The sequence below is a fragment of the Cebidichthys violaceus genome, unplaced genomic scaffold (genome assembly GCF_023349555.1).
Source record: "Cebidichthys violaceus isolate CVI_PGR_0920_01 unplaced genomic scaffold, fCebVio1.0.p SCAF_16, whole genome shotgun sequence".
Taxonomy (NCBI): domain Eukaryota; kingdom Metazoa; phylum Chordata; class Actinopteri; order Perciformes; family Stichaeidae; genus Cebidichthys; species Cebidichthys violaceus.
The window spans coordinates 502,284-520,758 of record NW_027176329.1 but is presented as its reverse complement, the minus strand read 5'-3'; the positions used below and the strand labels follow the sequence as shown (position 1 = coordinate 520,758).

At 45.6% G+C, this 18,475-nt stretch overlaps 2 protein-coding genes across 2 annotated transcripts; both read right to left on the bottom strand.

Moving 5' to 3' along the window:
• Positions 1-438: 438 nt before the first annotated feature.
• On the bottom strand, positions 439-11,527 carry vps35 (VPS35 retromer complex component). The gene is made up of 17 exons (XM_068710677.1): positions 11,426-11,527; positions 10,377-10,475; positions 9,688-9,784; positions 8,674-8,797; positions 8,216-8,398; positions 6,789-7,008; positions 5,922-6,005; positions 5,631-5,740; positions 5,286-5,382; positions 4,667-4,815; positions 4,247-4,454; positions 3,833-3,988; positions 3,388-3,510; positions 3,118-3,297; positions 2,782-3,021; positions 2,296-2,439; positions 439-1,923 (listed from the first exon to the last, which is right to left on the bottom strand). The coding sequence occupies exons 1-17, from the start codon at positions 11,426-11,428 to the stop codon at positions 1,744-1,746; spliced, it is 2,397 nt and encodes a 798-aa protein (XP_068566778.1). The 5' UTR covers positions 11,429-11,527; the 3' UTR covers positions 439-1,743.
• Positions 11,528-14,680: 3,153 nt separating this feature from the next.
• Positions 14,681-18,086, bottom strand: fgf19 (fibroblast growth factor 19). Its single transcript, XM_068710532.1, has 3 exons — positions 17,849-18,086; positions 17,658-17,761; positions 14,681-15,824 (listed from the first exon to the last, which is right to left on the bottom strand). The coding sequence occupies exons 1-3, from the start codon at positions 18,057-18,059 to the stop codon at positions 15,504-15,506; spliced, it is 636 nt and encodes a 211-aa protein (XP_068566633.1). The 5' UTR covers positions 18,060-18,086; the 3' UTR covers positions 14,681-15,503.
• Between the last annotated feature and the right edge of the window lie 389 nt (positions 18,087-18,475).

Below are 18,475 nucleotides of genomic sequence, written 5' to 3'. Positions count from 1 at the left end.
CTGATATCTCAGACAGTTTGGGTTTGGTCATCATGCCTCTGACTCTGGATAAAACGTTACTCAAACATGTGCACGATGGGCCACCGAGTTCCTGGACTGTGAAGCTCATTTACATCTTACATTGATGCCGTCACAAGTCGGTGGACTAAAAGGTCAGAGACAGGAGACCAGCAGCTCTAAAGCTCACTCAATCCACACCATGTCTGCACTCTTAGGCCACTTTTCACTCAAGGAGCCCGATTGTGCGGGTGTGAAGGTGTTTTTGTGTTCATGCCAAATGGCAAAAAGGGGGTTTGGCAGTGAGAGTGGCCTATGAACCTGTGAGGCACCAGTGCACTAAGCAGGAGCTCCCGTTTCATCTCGCCATGGCTGCAAGTGTTTGAGTGTGGATGCATGCACGAGTGGATCTGTGTGTAAAATTAGCAAAATGCAAAAACCTATTGTTAATATCAATTTTATTTCAGCAAATGACAATGATAATTGCTATTTAATCTTTATTTGATTTACAAGTAGGTTTACACAGATTTAAAAAGGGGAAATAAATTGGTCAATAACAGATCAGCAATAATAGCAAAGTAAGAGAAATCAGCAGACATGTACATCATAAGGTACTCAGTACGGCAACTTGTCAACTCGCATACAATCCTGAGGAATCACCGCACCCCCCCCACCACCACCACAGAGTAATCCGAAACAACAGTGTCACCAAGCAACGGGATTTCATTGATCAACTGAATGATGAAAAGGTCAGACATTGTAGTTGGTGGTCCATACAGAGTAAACTGAAAACCAGTACAAGCACACTAAAGCATGCAAACACATGCTGCAGTTCTGAAGGTGTCAATCCACCGGCGACACCTCTAGAAATAAACAAATGCATGAACTGTGGAGTCCACAGTGGGATGGAGAGACTACTCTGACTTTATTTTGAAACACTGCTTAAGTATGAGAAAAATGTGACAAACTGTGAGAGTTTTCTGGGTAATAATTAGTAATTTCTCTGCAGTCCAGTTGGAACGGCAGAGGAATTGAGGACCATGCTAAAGTCTACAGTCATAAACTGCATCGACAGACCAGATGAAAAGGTGCTCCGTTCCGTTTTTGACAACGTAGTTTGCACTTTCCCTGCGGGGCCACAGTTTGCTTAGGCTTCGATCTGTCTGGTCTTCAGCTTGGTTGGTCCCAACCTCTTCAGAACGTGCAACAAAGCCTCCTGCAGAAGGCGGAGCTATAGATGATGATTAAGGGGTGGAGGCTAGCTCTCGATACAGCTGTAACAGCACTACTAGGTTCTGTAGCCGTTATACACTCACCGATACGCTCACTTCTCCTTGTGGAAAGATGTGAAGGAGTGAGGTGACGCCTCTATGTCAGCTAATAAGTAATGTGACAATAAAATGATATAGGTTAAAGACAAGTTAGTGGAGCAGGAATTCATAAAGGAATATGAATGCCCATGACTCGCCACTGAACCGTGGTGCAGTGTTGCCGACACACGCTTCTTAAAATGTAACATCTCCAACCTGCTGCAGAATACAGTTCTGCTAGTGAGGCCCGTGAAGAGGAAATGATGCATAAACATTAATAATTATAATAATAAAAGGAAGGAGTGAGTTCTTTGAGCTCTTCTTGACATTTATTTGTTTATCTCTGGCCTACAGGATGGGATGTTGTGTGTGCTGTTGTATATTTATGATATAGTGAAACATCTAAGGATGGACTTCCCTCCAACCTCCAACCGTTTTAAAGGACCAGGCCCTCATAGGCGGGGCCCTCCGACTCGGGGGATTCTCTCTGCAGGCGAAGATGCTCCAGCGTGTTCTGGAAGTGTTTGTTGATCTGCTCCGTTTCCTCGCTGGCCTCCAGGTTGGGAAGATCTTCCCTGATCTTCTGGATAAGTTGGTTTAATACCTGGACAGTCACCTGGAGGGGTGGAGGGTGAGGGACAGTGTAAGCGTTCCCGTTTGTAGTGCGACATTTATCGACTGCATTCACACCATATAGAGAGAAAGCTGCTACGTGTTGTGAAGGTTAGACAGGTTGCAGCTGGAAGCCTCATGGCACTTTTAATCTAACCTTGAATGTAATCATTCTGAAGACAAGGACGTACGTCTACAGCAACACTTTCCCTGTCTGCACAAAACGCGAAACCCAGTCATGTAAACTTGGCAAGATGTCAGCTCTAGCCAGGAGAAACCACCAGTACAGGAAGCAGGTTCCTCGTTTACATTTCAGAAGAGACGACAGGTTCCCTCAGAGCATGCAAAGAAAAAGGTCTCATTTGAGGTGTCCTACCGCATCGTTTTCCCTCTCATAGAAGCAGACGTATCTGTTGAGGATTTCAATGAAGAGCTGGACTTGCAGCGATGGGTCCATACACTGGTTGGCAATCTTCAGGGCTTTCTTTAAACACTCCATCACCCGCTTGCCATCGCGAATCTAAAAATGCAACATCAGCACTTAATGACAGCTGAGGAAACAGATTCAAGTTCAGATGTGTCGGAACAATGAGCTTCCTGGACAAGTGTTATCTCTATCAATGACAGAAGATTGTTGGAACATCTAAACAGTTTTCCTTGACTATCTGTTGGGGCGTCCTGTAAGCTAAGCGGTGTAAGACGGTGACCCCGTCTTCGTTACGTCCACACCCACCTTTGTAGCACGTCATCCACCAACGACCTCCTCTCTAACATCTTCCATCTTATAATAAATAAACGCATGTACTTGGATCTGGCGTATTAACGCAGGCTGAATAGAAGAAGAAGAACAATTCCAACACACCTCTTCCCCACTTTTGTCGGTGCTGTGACCCGACCAAAAGAGATGGGCGCAGATACTGACGGCTCGGCACTGGTCGGGCTTCTTCAGCAGCTTGGAGGCCGCCAGCGCACACTGAGTCCTCAGCGGCTCGTGGTTCTCCTCGCTGAAACATCGCATCCGCTCAAAGGTACCGATGATCAGCGTGATGGCTGCCAGCTGGGCTTTAGAGTCACTGATCTCATCCTCGTACAGAGAGAAGGCCTGGGGGAGGGTTGAGGTTCAACAAATCCACTTTAACACAAGACGAGAGATTGCTCCAGAGATTCAAAGGCCCGACAGTTCAATTAAACATTGTACCTGTGACATGAACTCGTAGGCTACAGTCTCGTGGTTCTCAAAGCCGACCTCGCCCGCAGCCAGCGCCCCCTGCAGGAAGAGTCGAAGAGGCAGCTCGGCCAGCTCGGCTTTGATTAGAGCGCTGATGGTCTGATGGGCGAAGGAGAAGATCTTCTGACACTTCTTTTCCCACTTGTCGTCCTGATGGAAGACAAATGTGGTCCAATTTAAAAGGACGGACAAAAACTAGAATTGCAGCGCGTGACGTAGTGAAGAAGGACGTTTGCGCACCGATGAAGAGTTTTCCTTGTATCTGAAGGCCAGTTGGTAGGCAGCGAACACCAGGGGAGGGAGTGTGTAGCGGATCCTTAGGTTTCCACCCGCCCCAAAGTGTTTCCGGGCTGTGTTCAGAATCTGACCACAAATCAGAGAGTTAACAACAGCAGAGAGGTCAATCAAAAAGTCACATTTATAGAAACACGAGTTTTAAATGTCTTCTCTATCGGGACACAAAAGGAATCGTTTGACTGGACATGTTTGGACACTACCTGTACTGGGTTATTTTAGTCGATACCTTAATAAACAGGTAAAGAGTATTGATACCCAGCCCTAGATTACAGTCCACATCAAGTCTGAATTGAACAAAAGGCAAACACTACAGCATGGTTTCTAAATGGTCTGCAGGTAATATGGTACAGCAGTAACAGTTAGGAGTGCAGACATCTAAAGGACCCACAAGATATTGTTGATCGGGATCTTCAGAGTGGAGCAGGTGGATGAAACGACCCACAAGGCTCTGCTCCTCAGCAAAGTCCTCGGGGTCGGGATCGTCAGCCGGTTGGTCTGGCTGGTCCTGTATCAGTGTGGATACCAAGTTCAAGATGGAGTCCACCTAGAGAAACCACGGAGGGAGAGGAGTTTAGACTTGATGTACTTGACCTGAGGAGTCAGAGACTAGTGGTACAACAACCTGGGACGCTCCAGGGACTTAGTCCGTATGGCATCACTAATGTTACGGACAACCGCTAGATCAGTTGAACATCGCGTATTTCTGCAGCACGTCTGCAGCACGTCTGCAGCACGTCTGACTTTCATGACTTTCATCCCGTCACAAACCAACAATGTCCTCAGTAGAAGTTAAGAATCCGACCTGTTCCTGCGCCAGAATGGTGGTGTTGTAGTCCAGCGTGTTGCTCAGCACGTAGCAGCTCATGCTCTTGCGCGACTCGTAGTCGAAGTACTCGAAGAGCGGCGGGAAGTGCTTGAGCTGCAGCACGGTCAGGATGTTGTTGTAGGTGTCCACCGGGATCTTCAGCAGTCGGGTCAGCTCCTTTGACACGGCGCTGCTGGTTGCTATGCTGGGGGAGGGAGAGACCGGAGAGGGGAGAGGTGAGACAAGGAGTATTGAAGTTGTCGATCACTCTACCATTCTATCCTTTCTGTGACAAAACGGCTTGTCTGGAGCGTGACGGTATCAGAGTTTCTGATCAAAATACCAAACAGTGAATCTCTCCTACGCGCTCCAGAGACATTCATCGTATTTCCTAAACCTCAGTGTTTCAGGACTTACTGTTCCAAGTTGAGCTTGTTGAATATCTCCACAGTGCTCTCCAGGACTTTATCGACATAGTCCACACGGTCTGGGTAGCATTTCATGGCTAAGTTGATGAGAGAGACCTGAAGAGAGACCACGTCCTCTGAGGGCATGTCCTGGCGAGACTGAAGGAGGAGTCACAGAAAAAGAAACGTCAGCGCCTTTCAAACTTAAACTGGCAGTTTTCATAGCTTGGCAGCGATGAGACTGTTTTGCTGGATTATTATTCTGTCACAGTTGACATGAAAGTTTAAGTGACCCATGACTGGATGGTTTTGTCTACTTTGTTTTTCTCCTGTAGGGGCAGAAATAAAAGGCTTGAGGTTCATCTGATATCTTGAAATCTCCTCTATCTCCTTTTTGTGCAGAAAAATACAAAGTAAAGAAAGAGAAATACCTACAGAGGTCAGTCCTAAAAAGACAGATGTTCATTTTAAATCCATCTGGATGTTACATCGTGTTCCGTTTCTGTCTTTACACAGAACACCCCCCCCCCATGTTTTACATGCTTCACAATCATTAGAAATAAAACACGTTTAGTGAGCACAGACTGATGACCCGGTCCTGCAGACTGGGTCAACTTCACTGGACCTACTTGAATGACAGTGGCCACTTGCTGAGAGAAGATGTCGAACAGTTTGATCTCAGCTGGAATGCCGGGGCCGTCTTCTCGATGAGCAAAGAGAGCGAGTCTGAAAAACAAAACTGAAATTAGTCTCAATACATTCACACACGTGTCCTGTTCATTTCCATCTCACATCCACCGTTTGAGTTTGTGGATGAAACGTACAGTCATCTCATTATACTACGGATCCTTTTGAAACGGTTTCTTCTTTTACACAGAACATCCAGGAACGCTACACCTGGGAAACAAACTACGACTCGTCCCAGGAATGAGCGACTTCTATCTCCATTAACTTCACGGTGAATCAAAGCGTACCTGTCAATGAGGGCGATGATGATGTTCTTGACATTGACGTGTTGATGGAGCTCAGCACAGGACCGCAGGAAAGGGTTGAGGGTCTGAAGGTGGAACTCATCTGGGAAAACCTTACAAGACGAGAGTATTTTAGTTCAGCAGCTTTACTTACTCTTCATTAAAGAAAGAATCTTGCATACTCTTTGTCCATCAGTATACAGAACATCTGTCCGTGTGTTTGTGTAGCATGGAGGTAGCTTTAACATTGTATCGTGCAAACCTGTGTTGCACAACGACAATAATAAAAGCTACCTGAATGATGCACTCCATTAGATACTCCTGAGCCAACGAGTCTCTGCAGTTCACAACCTGTTCCAGCACTCCAGCAAGAACAATCTGTGGAGAGAGACACAAAGAGGAAGCCAGTGTTACCGGAAAGATGACAAACAGAACAAATAGCTCAATGGTTGTACAGTACGTCAACGCAGCAGATAGAAGACCGAAGAGGGGGAAGCAGAGACGACCCAGAACCAACAGAGCTGAAACAAAGAATTCTGACAGACCTGACAACGACGTCAACATCTGTACAAGTAGCTCTTTCAGTAGACTACTCCTGGAAGAGGCCATTTGGTGTGCTGCCACACTCACTCAGTTTAAGCTACGCAGTAACAAATCTAACTCAAACAAAAAGGGTTATAAGCCGTAGATAATTTAGCGTATGAACTGACCAGGACTTGTACTGTGGCTGTTTAGAACTGGAACAAAACCAAACCTCCCCCTACATACAGGTGATCTGAGCCTCATGTCTTGATGATTGAGAGCTCAGGTGTTTGATTCCTCTCCAGGCTGAACACACGACACCATGATTCAATTTATCTGCAGTTTGATTCCTCTGGCCTAATCCTGCCCGTCTCACTGGTCACTTAACGTTTCTCTCTGAAGAACCGGATGGTATGCGAGAGCAAGCCCAACAGAGTGGCAGTGGTCTCAAGGATGGACGGGGGGGAAGAGTCTGCATGCAGTCCAGTAGGATCTGCATCCAGTAGACCGTGGCCTACAAGGAGCATCTGTAGATGTCTTTAGGTGATGTATAGTGCCTCTAACTGAACTTCACACTCTGAACTCTAAACTGAAATGATAATCTTACTTATTGGAAACAAGAGACGTACGCAAACACACCTGTTTGTACTTTTCCACGTTGACTCCCTCCAGCTGGCTGAGGCGGACTAGGTTGGTTCCCACCAGAATCCTGAGTTCTTGTCGTTCCTTTTCTCTCTTCTCTCGGTCCCGGCTGTGACCCTGATGCTGCATTCGGACCCATAACTTGTTCATTTCCGCAAAGTTCAGGAGGACGAAGTCGATGGAGTCGTTGATGTCGCCGGTCATCTCCTCCGTTCCCCTGTGGAGTCGATGCAACAAGTTCAGAAACGGGACATGCAAAGCCTCGGACTCATCGCGGCCAAACAAAGCATCCAAACTGTAGGTGTGGTTGAAGAACTACGACACAGTGACTACACCCTGAGACGTCTCCACACAAAGTGAAACGAGAAGCTTGATATCAACATAACTAGTGCTTTGAAGTTGAGTTGAATGAGGCTCTACTCAGCTACAGTAGACAGCAGTCAACACTGTGTGTGTGTGTGTGTGTGTGTGTGTGTGTGTGTGTGTGTGTGTGTGTGTGTGTGTGTGTGTGTGTGTGTGTGTGTGTGTGTGTCACAGCAGCTTTCTCCAGGTCATTCGGTTTGATCTACCGGCCAGTGAGGACAAAGACTGAACTTATTTGCGTTTGTTAACTGTTAATGTTAACGTGATGAACTGCTCCACTGACAGACTTGAGTCCCTGGATGTTGGACGTTTCTGTAGCGCTCACAGTAACATTTGTTCTGAAGGTGTACTGAAGTAGCACATCATGTGACATTAAGCTTTGTTTGAGACTGAGAATGATAAATATGAATTTGATACTGTTGACAAAATCATTTTTACACAAAAGGTAGATCCCCTGGTTTTGAAGAATTGTATTTTCAGTAATTTTTCTTTTTTACTTTTCTTACACTCTTATAAAGACACCGTTATAAAAAGGTAGCCTACCCTTTTTGTAGGAATTCACTTGATTATATTACTTGTATAATATATCAACTGTAGGCTTTCGCAGGCTCTTCTCAGAGGTCTTGTGATGTAGCCAATATGTTCCAGATGTCTGTGTGAACTTTAGCATTCGATAAGGTTAAATAGAAAAGAACCCTTTATTTCCTTACATTTCACCGGGGTAAACAGACGCACACTGGCGCTGCTGTAGCAGAAGGCCTTCAGGCTCACATGGCAAACATGGCTGTGCACCAACATGATGTTGGATGTGGTGACCTCAAGAGTCAGGGTTCACTAATAAGAAGAAGGAACCCTGTACTCCAGTACCTCGAGGGCAGTGGACTGACGGTAGTGTTGAACACCCTCTTTAGCCGTGTATATGGACTTTACTTTACTAGTAGAATAATGTTAAAGTGCGATGATTTGTTGGTTTATGTCAGTGATGACAGAGTGAATTCTGACGGTGGCGTCTCAGAGAAGCATGCTATGGTAAAGTGCAGTGGACTAGAGGCTCCTCTTACTCCGGCTGCTCTCCATCATCTGGCAGGATGTTGCGGGTGCACTGCAACAGGTAGTTTCTGAGGAAGAGGCCTCTGAGCGGGTGCTGGACTCCGCGACACATCTCGACCAGGTCCTTCAGAATGTCCTTACGAGACTGGGGGAAGGAGCGGACGTACACCACGCCCACCGTGATCAGCAGATAGCTGGGGAGAGAGGGGAGCAAGCAGGGTCGATGGTAACAAGGGTCAAAAGCACTGAGGACAAAGAGACCACTGGATGAACACAACTCTGCTATTCCGTTGTCTGATGTAATGTGCTTTATTTACACAATGGAACGTAGAACAGGTTCAGGGAGTCCCGTTTTAGAACGTAATCTTGAGCGTAATCTGGCTACCTGAACTGAGCAATGTATTGCTTCAATCGACAACATCTACCACCAACGCTGATGGGACACATTCCTCTTTACGGTGATACTCACAGTCTGGGGATGATGTTGCCGGCATACTGGACCAGCTCATAGAGGTCTGCCACCTTGCGTCCTTTGGCGAACTCATCAGTCAGATAAACTTCTAGGTAGTGGAGTTCGTCAGAGATGGCCATATCTGAAAAGACCGTTAGGGACCAGCGCAAGCCCACCATGATGCATCCACACACAAACACTAGAGAGGGGCTCTCAGACCTCCGTCAGGTGTGTCTGCAACAGCCATGCTGCTTAGTGTGACGAAATGAAAACAACAGAAGCAGCATCACACAGACTTCATTCAACCTCAAAAACAAGCCACGATGTAACATTAAGCAAGCAATGGGCTCCAAGTTCTCGTAAAACACATTTCATACAATTGTAGCAAAACATAAAGGCAAACTCACCCGCTGAGTGGTGGCGAGGTCGCCACCACTCAGCGGGTTCCGTGAGCCAAACACAGCGTCCAGAAGCAACCGAACACATGGTCTCAGTCCTCCATCGAGGAGGTTTTCAGGCACAGTGCTGCATAGGTCACGCATGCTTTGGCTGCACTGGGAACCCAGTACACAACACAACTGACTGAAGTCACTCTAGAAAACCCATTTTACATATTGGCTCTCCGTTTGAATGAGCTCTCAATGCACCACTCCAAAAATGTCAGGACAGATGTCATAAAAGATCTGACCAGTGAACATGTCTTGAACTCTTCTACATAGCTGAAAGGTTCATTAGAAGTGGAGACATATTAAATGTGTCTTCTAGTCTGCCTTCCTAAACAAATAATACGACAACATGATATCTCAAAGGTGCATAATACCAGATTGGGAGCATTTCAATTGCCTCTTAATGGTTCTCAGCATGGCGACACCTGAGCCGGCGGCTTGTAGCTAATGGTGCAAACAGCGCAAACGTCCTGGCAGTGCTAACAGGAGGTAACCAGTGGGTGGGGGTGGGGTTATCAGCTGTAACCGCCATGCGAGCGCAGTGCAGAGCCAACCGGTGAGGCACTAGCAGACCTGTAAAGGATACACAGCTCATAGTAGCTCTTTGGAGAGAGCATGGAGGTCCTCAGCTCACCCAGCATGTTAGAGGCATGCTTCAGGGCATCCATCAGCTTGTTCTTGTCCTGCAGACCGCACAACACAATTAAGCGACGAACATGCAAAATAACCACAAACGAGATACGACCTGAATCCCAAAATGCAGCATTGACTCATACAAAGTAGTAGGTGGTAGCTGGCCTTTCCTATGCTATAGCTTAGTGGCTGTGTTAAGTTGAACATGCTCTGCTCTGACCAGACACGGTAGTTTTCTGACGTAGCTTCAACGGCGAGGCCTCCTTTACTTTGCTCTGTGGCGCCGCCGAGCACCCTCTCAGTGTCTGTACGGTGTCGGGCTGCGACGCCACTCAAACTGAATAGCAGATTATTGCTCTCCAATCTTTTCAGCATGCATTTGTGAATAACACTCAATATTACACATTGTTTTGAAGGAGACGTTTAGTGGTAAACGTTATGAATCCAGACCCCTAAACTTCTCGGTTGTTTAAAAGGAGGGACCAGGCGGTGAGCACATCAGTTACTGCTGCCACACCGACAGCGTGAACAAACGCTGCGATCTGAAACGCATTAGTACAAACTGGTACGTGGTCTACGCACAGGGCTGCGACCCACTGGTTTAAAACAATGATCACAACCATAATGACATCTGAAACCTACCAGGCATCGCTTCATCTGGAACGACTGGACCTTGACGGCCTGCACGGCTTCATCGAGGAGCTTCTCCTGCTCGTCCTGGGGAGACTGCTGCGTGGTCGGCTGAAAAACCAGAGAACACAAACACGTATTCACACATCAGCTTCATTTACACAGTGCTGGACAATCAAGGACACCCATGCTGTCATGCAATGCTATGCCACCTTTGAATTAGACACCGCAGCATCTAGCTAGCTTAGGTTCCTTAGCAGTGGACTGAACTGCAAAACAGAGCAATGGACCTCAACAACACCCCCTCATCAGGTTGTTTACCTGTCATCGAATTCAAAGCACTCAGGTGTTCGTAGTGACAGTGCTGTGCAGTATGCGAAACACGAGATTACCCAAAACAAGCTAACTTCTCTCCTCCATCGATGTAATCTAATGTATGTAACGTAACATTAGCTTACGTTACCTAAATGCTCGCGAGTGGCGCAGACACACGTCCTGCACTACTTTAAGTGTGAAGTCCAGCATCTCTGCTGCGGCCCGTTAGCGGTTTGACGTAGCGCTGCTGCTAACCAGCTGACACAACTTCTGTTTATCCGACGCTGACGCGAGCTCGGGCCACAACATTCAGCTAGCTTCAGCTAAACACGACACACCAAGGCGGAAGAGTAACGCTACGCTAACAACAGCTAGCGCTAGCTCTCACACTGTCGCCAAAACCAGAGGCTAACGTCACACTGACTGGCTCGTCTGTACGTCCATCCAACACATGACACGGACTTCAAGGTCACGATGAATGTATTATAGACACCGTGAATAAATTACACGTTTCAGTCACACTAACGTTAGCTACTAGCTCGCAGTTGCAGGTCGTTAGCCTAGCTAGCCGCTGTCTGACGTTGCCTCAGAGGCGTTAGGCCACAGTGCCGCTCACTAACAAGTCGTATTAAGATAACTTGAGCTACACACTTGAACTGTTCCATTGACCGAACGTGAACACGGGCGAGTAGCCGGAGCGAACACGCAAAGGCAGAGGATAGTTGTGTATTTGGAGAAGTGCTCACCATGATTATTAGACGAGTGTCAGATCAGTCGGAGAGGTTGGCCCGTCATGTGACTCACATTAATGCTGCGTTCAGGGTCCGCGCTCAGCTCCCACATCAGAGGACAGGCGTGGCCAGTGATCCGCGACCTACGAGACGCGTACACATTACACACCGTGTGTTATAACAGTGAAACAGTGAAAGAGGAGCGCTTAAAACGTTAAAGACGTCATCACAGTTGATACATGAACTGCAGTGTTGTGTATTGCTCTCCACTGAATAGATGAGCAGCACGCTGTTGTCAGATGTTGTGTTTAGGGAACCTCAGGGAGCGTTGCCTGAAGGTTGCTAGATGGTTCCATTAGTACAGCTGATATGTGCGGTGTACTTAAGACAAACATTTTGGTTAAAGATGCATTTGAAACAACTTCTTTTTGTGCGTTTTTGACATAAACGATAGTTGTCTCTGTTTTGTTTTGAGCATGCATTATCTTACACAATGTAAGCCATGCATCACAGCAGACCACACATTTAGACGACACTAAATACGGCTAACTGTACTTGAGTATTAACGTACCAGTAAATTAAACATTATATGTAATCAATAAGAAATCCTGATCAATGATCATCACTTTCCTTTCACCCACAGGCTGTCAGCTCCAAACATCTGGCCTACAGGTACCTTTGGTTGAAAGCTGGGGATTGAGTTGCTGGTGGATGTTAGGTCATACAGTTTGCATACAGTCTGTTCTTCCAGGATGACGTAGAGGTGGACTTGGTACTGTATCCTCACCAATGTTGTGGAGAAGGTGAAGGCGCTGCTGAAACACTTTCCCTTTTTTTCACAAGCAAGAACAGAGGATGTCGTATGCTGTCACGATTGTAGAAATGATGGATGGATGGATGGATGCTTTACAGGTCCAGTGTAGAGGGTTTGGCGTCATCTAGTGGTGAGGTCATACATTTCAACTAGTTAAAACTTTTTCAACAAAGTGTTTCTGGAGAACTATGGCCAATGTGAAAACGTGAATCTTTTTGTAAGTAGCATAATGTCCTCGTAATGATTGTAAGATAATTAAAAGACAACATTCTTATTTCAGGTGATTGGTGATTATACAAAGAAAACATTCTGTAGTCAATTTCTGTCTATAATTCCCCTAAATGTTACACATGTTAACCTTTAATTAGTAAATAATAACACTCATTGTGTTGTGTTACCTTACAGTTAACCCTTTATATGTACGTAGGGAGCGGTTCCCCTTCCATGGAGGACGCCATGTTGTATGGTGAGCCAGAACGGACAAACACAATATTGGCTTGAGGAAGTGCCTTTTATGTTTTCCTACTATATCCGCTGCTACTCTTAGTATTAGTAGTCGTAATGTTGATCTCACATCGATGTCTAAGTTAAACATCATGTCTTAAATGTACAACGTGTGCCTGATCCCTCAACATTAGAGCTGATGTCATGTCTTGGGGTTAACCCTAAGCAATATTTAGCTAACTCTGTTTTTATTATTTGAGTTATTTTAGATGCGCTAACAGAACACGTTGTGAGATCATCTGCTACATAAACGTCATCAATTGGTATTAATGTTTCAGAAGTACTTTTTGGATTCACTGGGTAACGTTAGCGGAGTTACAGAGATACGCTGTACTACTCATCCTGTATACTTCATCTGTATCTGTGTCAGAGGCCCTGAGAAAGCTCCAGCTCTCTTGCAAGTGTGGAGGCAGCCTCACAGACCAAGACCCCACATGTGAGACACCAGTCCTAACGTCAGTTAGAGGTAAACATCTGTCAGGCATACAGCATCAACAGAGCAAGACTGAAAGCCTCGAGGAGGCGAAGCGAAGGTCTCAAGAGAGACTGAGAGACGTCAACAGCAGCAATATTAGAGATGTGGCAGGAAGTCCAGAACGCAGGGGTGCACTTTGATCTCCTCAACACAGAGTCGGCCGTCACGTCTGCCCCGCCTCCAGAGGACCAGAGGGGACCGGCACTGTCAGGATCCACATGTGAGGAGAACCCTGATGACAGTGAACATAGCATTCCTGGTCGCGTACTAACAACATGTACCAGCCAGCTAACTGATGTCATCACTGACATTTTCTAGTCTAAGTTTCTGATGGATGCTTTCAACTTTTGGCCTTTTGCTAATGAGTTTCTTGCGTTCCACTGTAGTACACTCAGGGCCTCCAACCTTCCCATCTGCTTCAAGTCTTATATGCTCCTGAGATACATCTTTGTCCCCAAGAAGGTCTCCGCTCCCCTTCATCTAATGTTCTCTGCTCGGTACAATTTATTACATATATGCAATAAACAGAATTATAAACAGAGTTTTTCCAGGTCCTGGTCTGCAGGAATATGTTATTAATCCCTGTGTCTTTTGATTCTTGCCCAACGTTCTCCTCTCACTCATCGCTTTCTTGCAGATACGTTCCATATGCAGGGCTTTGTTCTTCTTCTTTAGCTTCTTTTTCTATTCCCTAGACAACGCTATTGGGCTGAGACCAGCGCACTTACACAGGTCGTCCTTCAATCAGAGGATCGGCGGTTCGATCCCCGGCTCCTCTAGTCCACGTTCATGTGTCCTTGGGAAAGACACTTAACACCAACTTGCTCCTGTAATCTGTGCGGTGGGTGTGTGAATGGGTGTGAATGGTTAGTTAGGGTCCTGATGTGTGAATGGATGAATGATGAGTGTGAAGTGTTAAAGCACTTTGAGTCAGAAGACTAGGAGGCACTGGTCAAGTCCATTTACTTATCTACCTTTATGAATTTAAGGATTATTTTAAATTCCCTCACAAAACATCTCTGTACTTCATTTGAACTGTTTTCATTCCAGCTTTGTTCACTACGTTGACTCTTTACCTCGCCTGTTCTCTCCCTTCTTTTCCACCCTAATACAGTCACAACCCAGTTTTTGCCAAATCCAGAGAATTGTAGTCAAAACCAAAATATCCAACGTGTTTTTGGATCTCAGACCTCCTCCGCCGGTCTCTCCTGCTCCTGCTCAGGGATTTGTGAAGGTCTGACTTTCATTCTGACCATGAAAACCATGAACCGGTTTGAATCTTGTTACTCCACTCCATCTCTCTACTGTCTGTAATGATGAAGGCTGTACATGATGCAAAATATAAAAACAAATGCATATGAGTTCATATGTTTGTAAATTCATCTTTAAAACTATTTCCATCTTACTGTGACACGTATTTATCACACATTGTGCTCAGAATGCTTTGAAGACTTTATTCCAAATCTATCAAATTAAACATCAACCAATGCAAATCGTTGCTTTACATGTAACAGGAAACATCACACATATGGAACAGTGCATTCAATAAAGCATTCAAGGTCACACTGCTAGACCTTTAAACAACCAAATAAATATCATACTAAGTATGCTACTGCACTGCTTTTTGTCAGGCATGGAATAGTAGTCCTCTCTTTAACTCACTATTATATTAGTTATTATATAGTTCATTTGACCAACATGCTGATCCTCATCTGCTGGTAGCAAACTAGTTTTCCTCCTCAGCTGACTGAGGCAGCGTGCCCTGAGGTTCCCGATGTGTTGAATCACTCTTTGTATGAGATGGCTTCTAAGATAAGTGTGACGTGTGATTGGTGCTCCTTGATGTGGCGCTACACCTGCTGATCAAACGCTGTGACCAATGCTGTACTATTCTTTGCCTTCAGCCATCGTGTTACCGTGTCTTTGCTCCAAACAAACCAGAGGTCAAACACATCCCTCCCTGTTGGCCATAGGCTGCTTTTTGGGGAGGAAGAATGAGAGAACTTTGGGTGTTTGTTCAGTAAATGTAAAGGCTGTTACTGAAAGTGACGGAATAGAACGTTACACTCAGTACAGGTGTCGTTCTCCTCTCTGTAGGACACTGCGCATGTATTGTGTTCGGTCATGTCTGACTGGACAGAGCTGGCAGGATGTTGCGGCAACCTTTCTGGCTGCAGGCCGGCTGAACGTGCGTCAGTTCCTGGTTCTACAACATGCAGTGAGGAGTGCAGGTTCTCAGGCCTAAGACAAAGCAGAACACCTCGTGATGCATCCGTTTGCTGGTGTAGAGAGCGACCGTCTCATCTCTTGTGGAAGCTGGGACTGTGAATGATCTGGGAGAGCTTTCCAAACGAGTCCATCGAGTCCACGGGTTCTTCTGTTTGTGCTGCGCTCTGCTGCGGCTGGTCAGGTACGTCCGGTTCGGGGGACGAGGCCTGATCCACGGTGCTGATCCTCGGCAGGAACTGGGCCAGAGCCGGTACGCCCCGGTCTCGACCCTGCAGCCTCTGCCTGTGGTTTCCCAGACTGAGCAGAGCTCCGTGTCTGTCGGAGACATAGATGTTGTAGCCGTCCGGCAAGATCTGCTCTCTGAAGGTGCAGTCGTCTCTGCTGTAGGCGTGCTGGAAATGATGGGACATGTCCACAGATGGAGAGAATCAGACATTGGACAAACAGACGTCACATCAGTTTGCTGTCTTCATGACGCTTCTCTCCTCATTCTGGTGCTGACTGTTTAGACTCAATTCATGATGTTTTATTGCCTGAACAATGATTGAGAAAATAATCACCAGTTAATCATAGTTTCAGCCCTAAAATATATTGAACAATAAACCTGAGGTCATGTTATGCTCCAACAGGACTGCTGTGCACGCATTGCACAGTGAGGGGGAGAAATGCAACGAATCCTCATGCAATGGTTCGTACGACATCTCACGAAAGGTTACTCTTCATCTGTTGTGCGTTTTCTTACAAAAGTCAGTAAAACCTGCTCATTACATGCATACAGTCCTTTCAAGGAGTAGGGACTAATAGGGTTCCAGCTCCCCAGCAGGTTAATTAGGCTATAATCTGTTTTTTACAGCCAAACCGTGAACTTTTACTTGTTATTTGTTTAGTTTTTTATGATTTATTTACCTGTATTTGGCCCATCTTGCAATGGCAATGTTTTAGTTTTCTTTCCTCGTATCCTATAGGTTAGAAAGTTGCTCAGACAGCAAAATAAATCCTAAATTAGAATAGCAGTTTCCCTTAGGATTTGCACGAATGGTGTTTTTAGATAAAAGGCCCCAAAAATGGTGCTGCAAGTTCTTCGACGGCTGTTTACTTTGACCACAGAGACAGTCAGAGGCCAAGGTTGTTATTGCTGCTGCTGGCTCTTTTCATTCAGCTTTTCACTTTGCAAACACATCCTACCCTGCACCACGCCGGACAAAGGTTGATGAACTGGTCGTCTGTTTTAATGAATGACTGACTGGCATGCAGTGTTTTCTGAACATGGAAGCTGATGAACGACATATGAAAAGCAGCAGGAACGCTCAGGTCAACAGATCTGCAGACACGTTTTCTGAAGATCTTTAGAACATGTCCTTTACATCTAATGCAGCTATCACAGCATTGTGTTACTCGTATTCTTTGTAACAACAGTTAAAAGAGCAGTTCTAAGTCACATGGTGAGTTTTATTTATACTGTAGTCATATTGTATGAGCAGTCTATCTGTTTATTTATAAAAAAGGATACAATGTGACATGTGCAGAGAACACGCAGACACAGGAAGTACCAGCGAGGCAGCGCATGCTATCAAAGAGCTGCTGTGAAGAGCAGCAGGACACTTCAGAGACACAAAGAGATTCCTTAAGAGTCTCTCTTTCTTTGGTAATAATAACAATAATAATAATAATAACAACGTGAATACAACTCTTCTTCAAAAGGCATTTTGTCATAATAACATAAACTATGGCAATAAGAATGACAACGTCACATTAACAATAAGTTAGTTATTCAGTTATTACTTATTGCTACAAGTTATTAAATGACTTCATAGTACACTTCTATATTTTACTTTATGTACTGTATTTATTCATATGATTTATTCTGATGTTCTGATATTCCTGCTATATTCAGAGAGTTGAATTTAATCTGTTGAGTAAATACATGTTTGTATAATGGATTATACATTCTAATATCAAATAATTTTACTAATTTGATAAATATGTATCCTAATCATCTCTCATCTCTGCAGTAGTAATCAGATTAAATTAAGTAACTATCTTGTCATAAAGTAATTCCCCTGACACGTGACTTTTCATAAATATGATCAAATAAATCAGACCAATGGACTATTTTTGGATGAATAATAACTTTACACGTATGTCCATGCCACCAGTAAACAGCAGATGTGCAGTAGGCCTATAATAAACGCTATTTGTCACTTTGTCATAATAGTAAACCTTACCGATGAGTACAGTCTTCCGTCGCCTTCGATGCAGAGGAACCGTGCGGTTGCTACTCCTCTGATGACAACACAGCCGGGATCCACCGGACTGATCTCCAGCAGGCCTGCGGGTCAAACGGTCACCGGTGTGAGAATCCACCAAACCTCCTCCAGTCACCACAGTCCGTCTTAAGTCTGTGTTTTGAACTTACTGTACGGAGTCTGGAGCGCAGAGCCGTGGATCTGTCCATCCTCCCCGATCAACAGGTGTAGTCCCTGTCTGACGGCGTACAGGTGCGTGAGTCGGACCGACTGGCCCCAGCTGTGGGCGATATGGGGGCCCTGGTCCGACAGGGGCGCGCAAATAACTCCGACAGCTAAAAACATATTGGCGACGGACACGGTGACCGCGAGCAGCAGCATGGTGCGTCAAACCCTCCCGAAGCGCTCTGTGCTGCTCCTCCAGTAGACAGAGAGAAGTCAGGTAGTCTCATCCTAACCCTTCTTTTAAATGTGGCCCTTATCAGCAGCAGATAACCCCTTTTCCCAAATCCAGTTCCCAGAAGCAGACCACAACACACCCCTGATCCACATCCAACTGAATCATAGCTCTCCATTGGCCACGAGCGAGCCCCCACGCGAGCCTCTAAACTGTCAATTCACTGTGGTATTAAATATTAATAAACGACATGCTCTCTATAAAATACGACTCAGGACACGTTATCAAGCATCAGGAAGCCCTTTTCAATACGCACACATCCATATATCCTGCAGCGCAGAATGACGTTGTTGGTGAGGAACACAGTGGGAGCATGCCTGCATTCCACACCCAGAAACTC

What these genes read in the sequence shown, in the direction of transcription:
- vps35 (XM_068710677.1), bottom strand. An exon ending in ATCATCGCCCTCATTGACAG is followed by an intron (nt 5,383 to 5,630) that starts GTACGCTTTGAT and finishes TTTGTTTTTCAG; the next exon opens with ACTCGCTCTCTTTGCTCATC. An exon ending in CCGACAAAAGTGGGGAAGAG is followed by an intron (nt 2,440 to 2,781) that starts GTGTGTTGGAAT and finishes TTGCATTTTTAG; the next exon opens with ATTCGCGATGGCAAGCGGGT.
- fgf19 (XM_068710532.1), bottom strand. Translation starts at nt 18,059, where the DNA reads ATGCTGCTGCTCGCGGTCACCGTGTCCGTCGCCAATATGTTTTTAGCT. An exon ending in TGCGCTCCAGACTCCGTACA is followed by an intron (nt 17,762 to 17,848) that starts GTAAGTTCAAAA and finishes TTTGACCCGCAG; the next exon opens with GCCTGCTGGAGATCAGTCCG. An exon ending in ACGGAAGACTGTACTCATCG is followed by an intron (nt 15,825 to 17,657) that starts GTAAGGTTTACT and finishes CATCATTTCCAG; the next exon opens with CACGCCTACAGCAGAGACGA.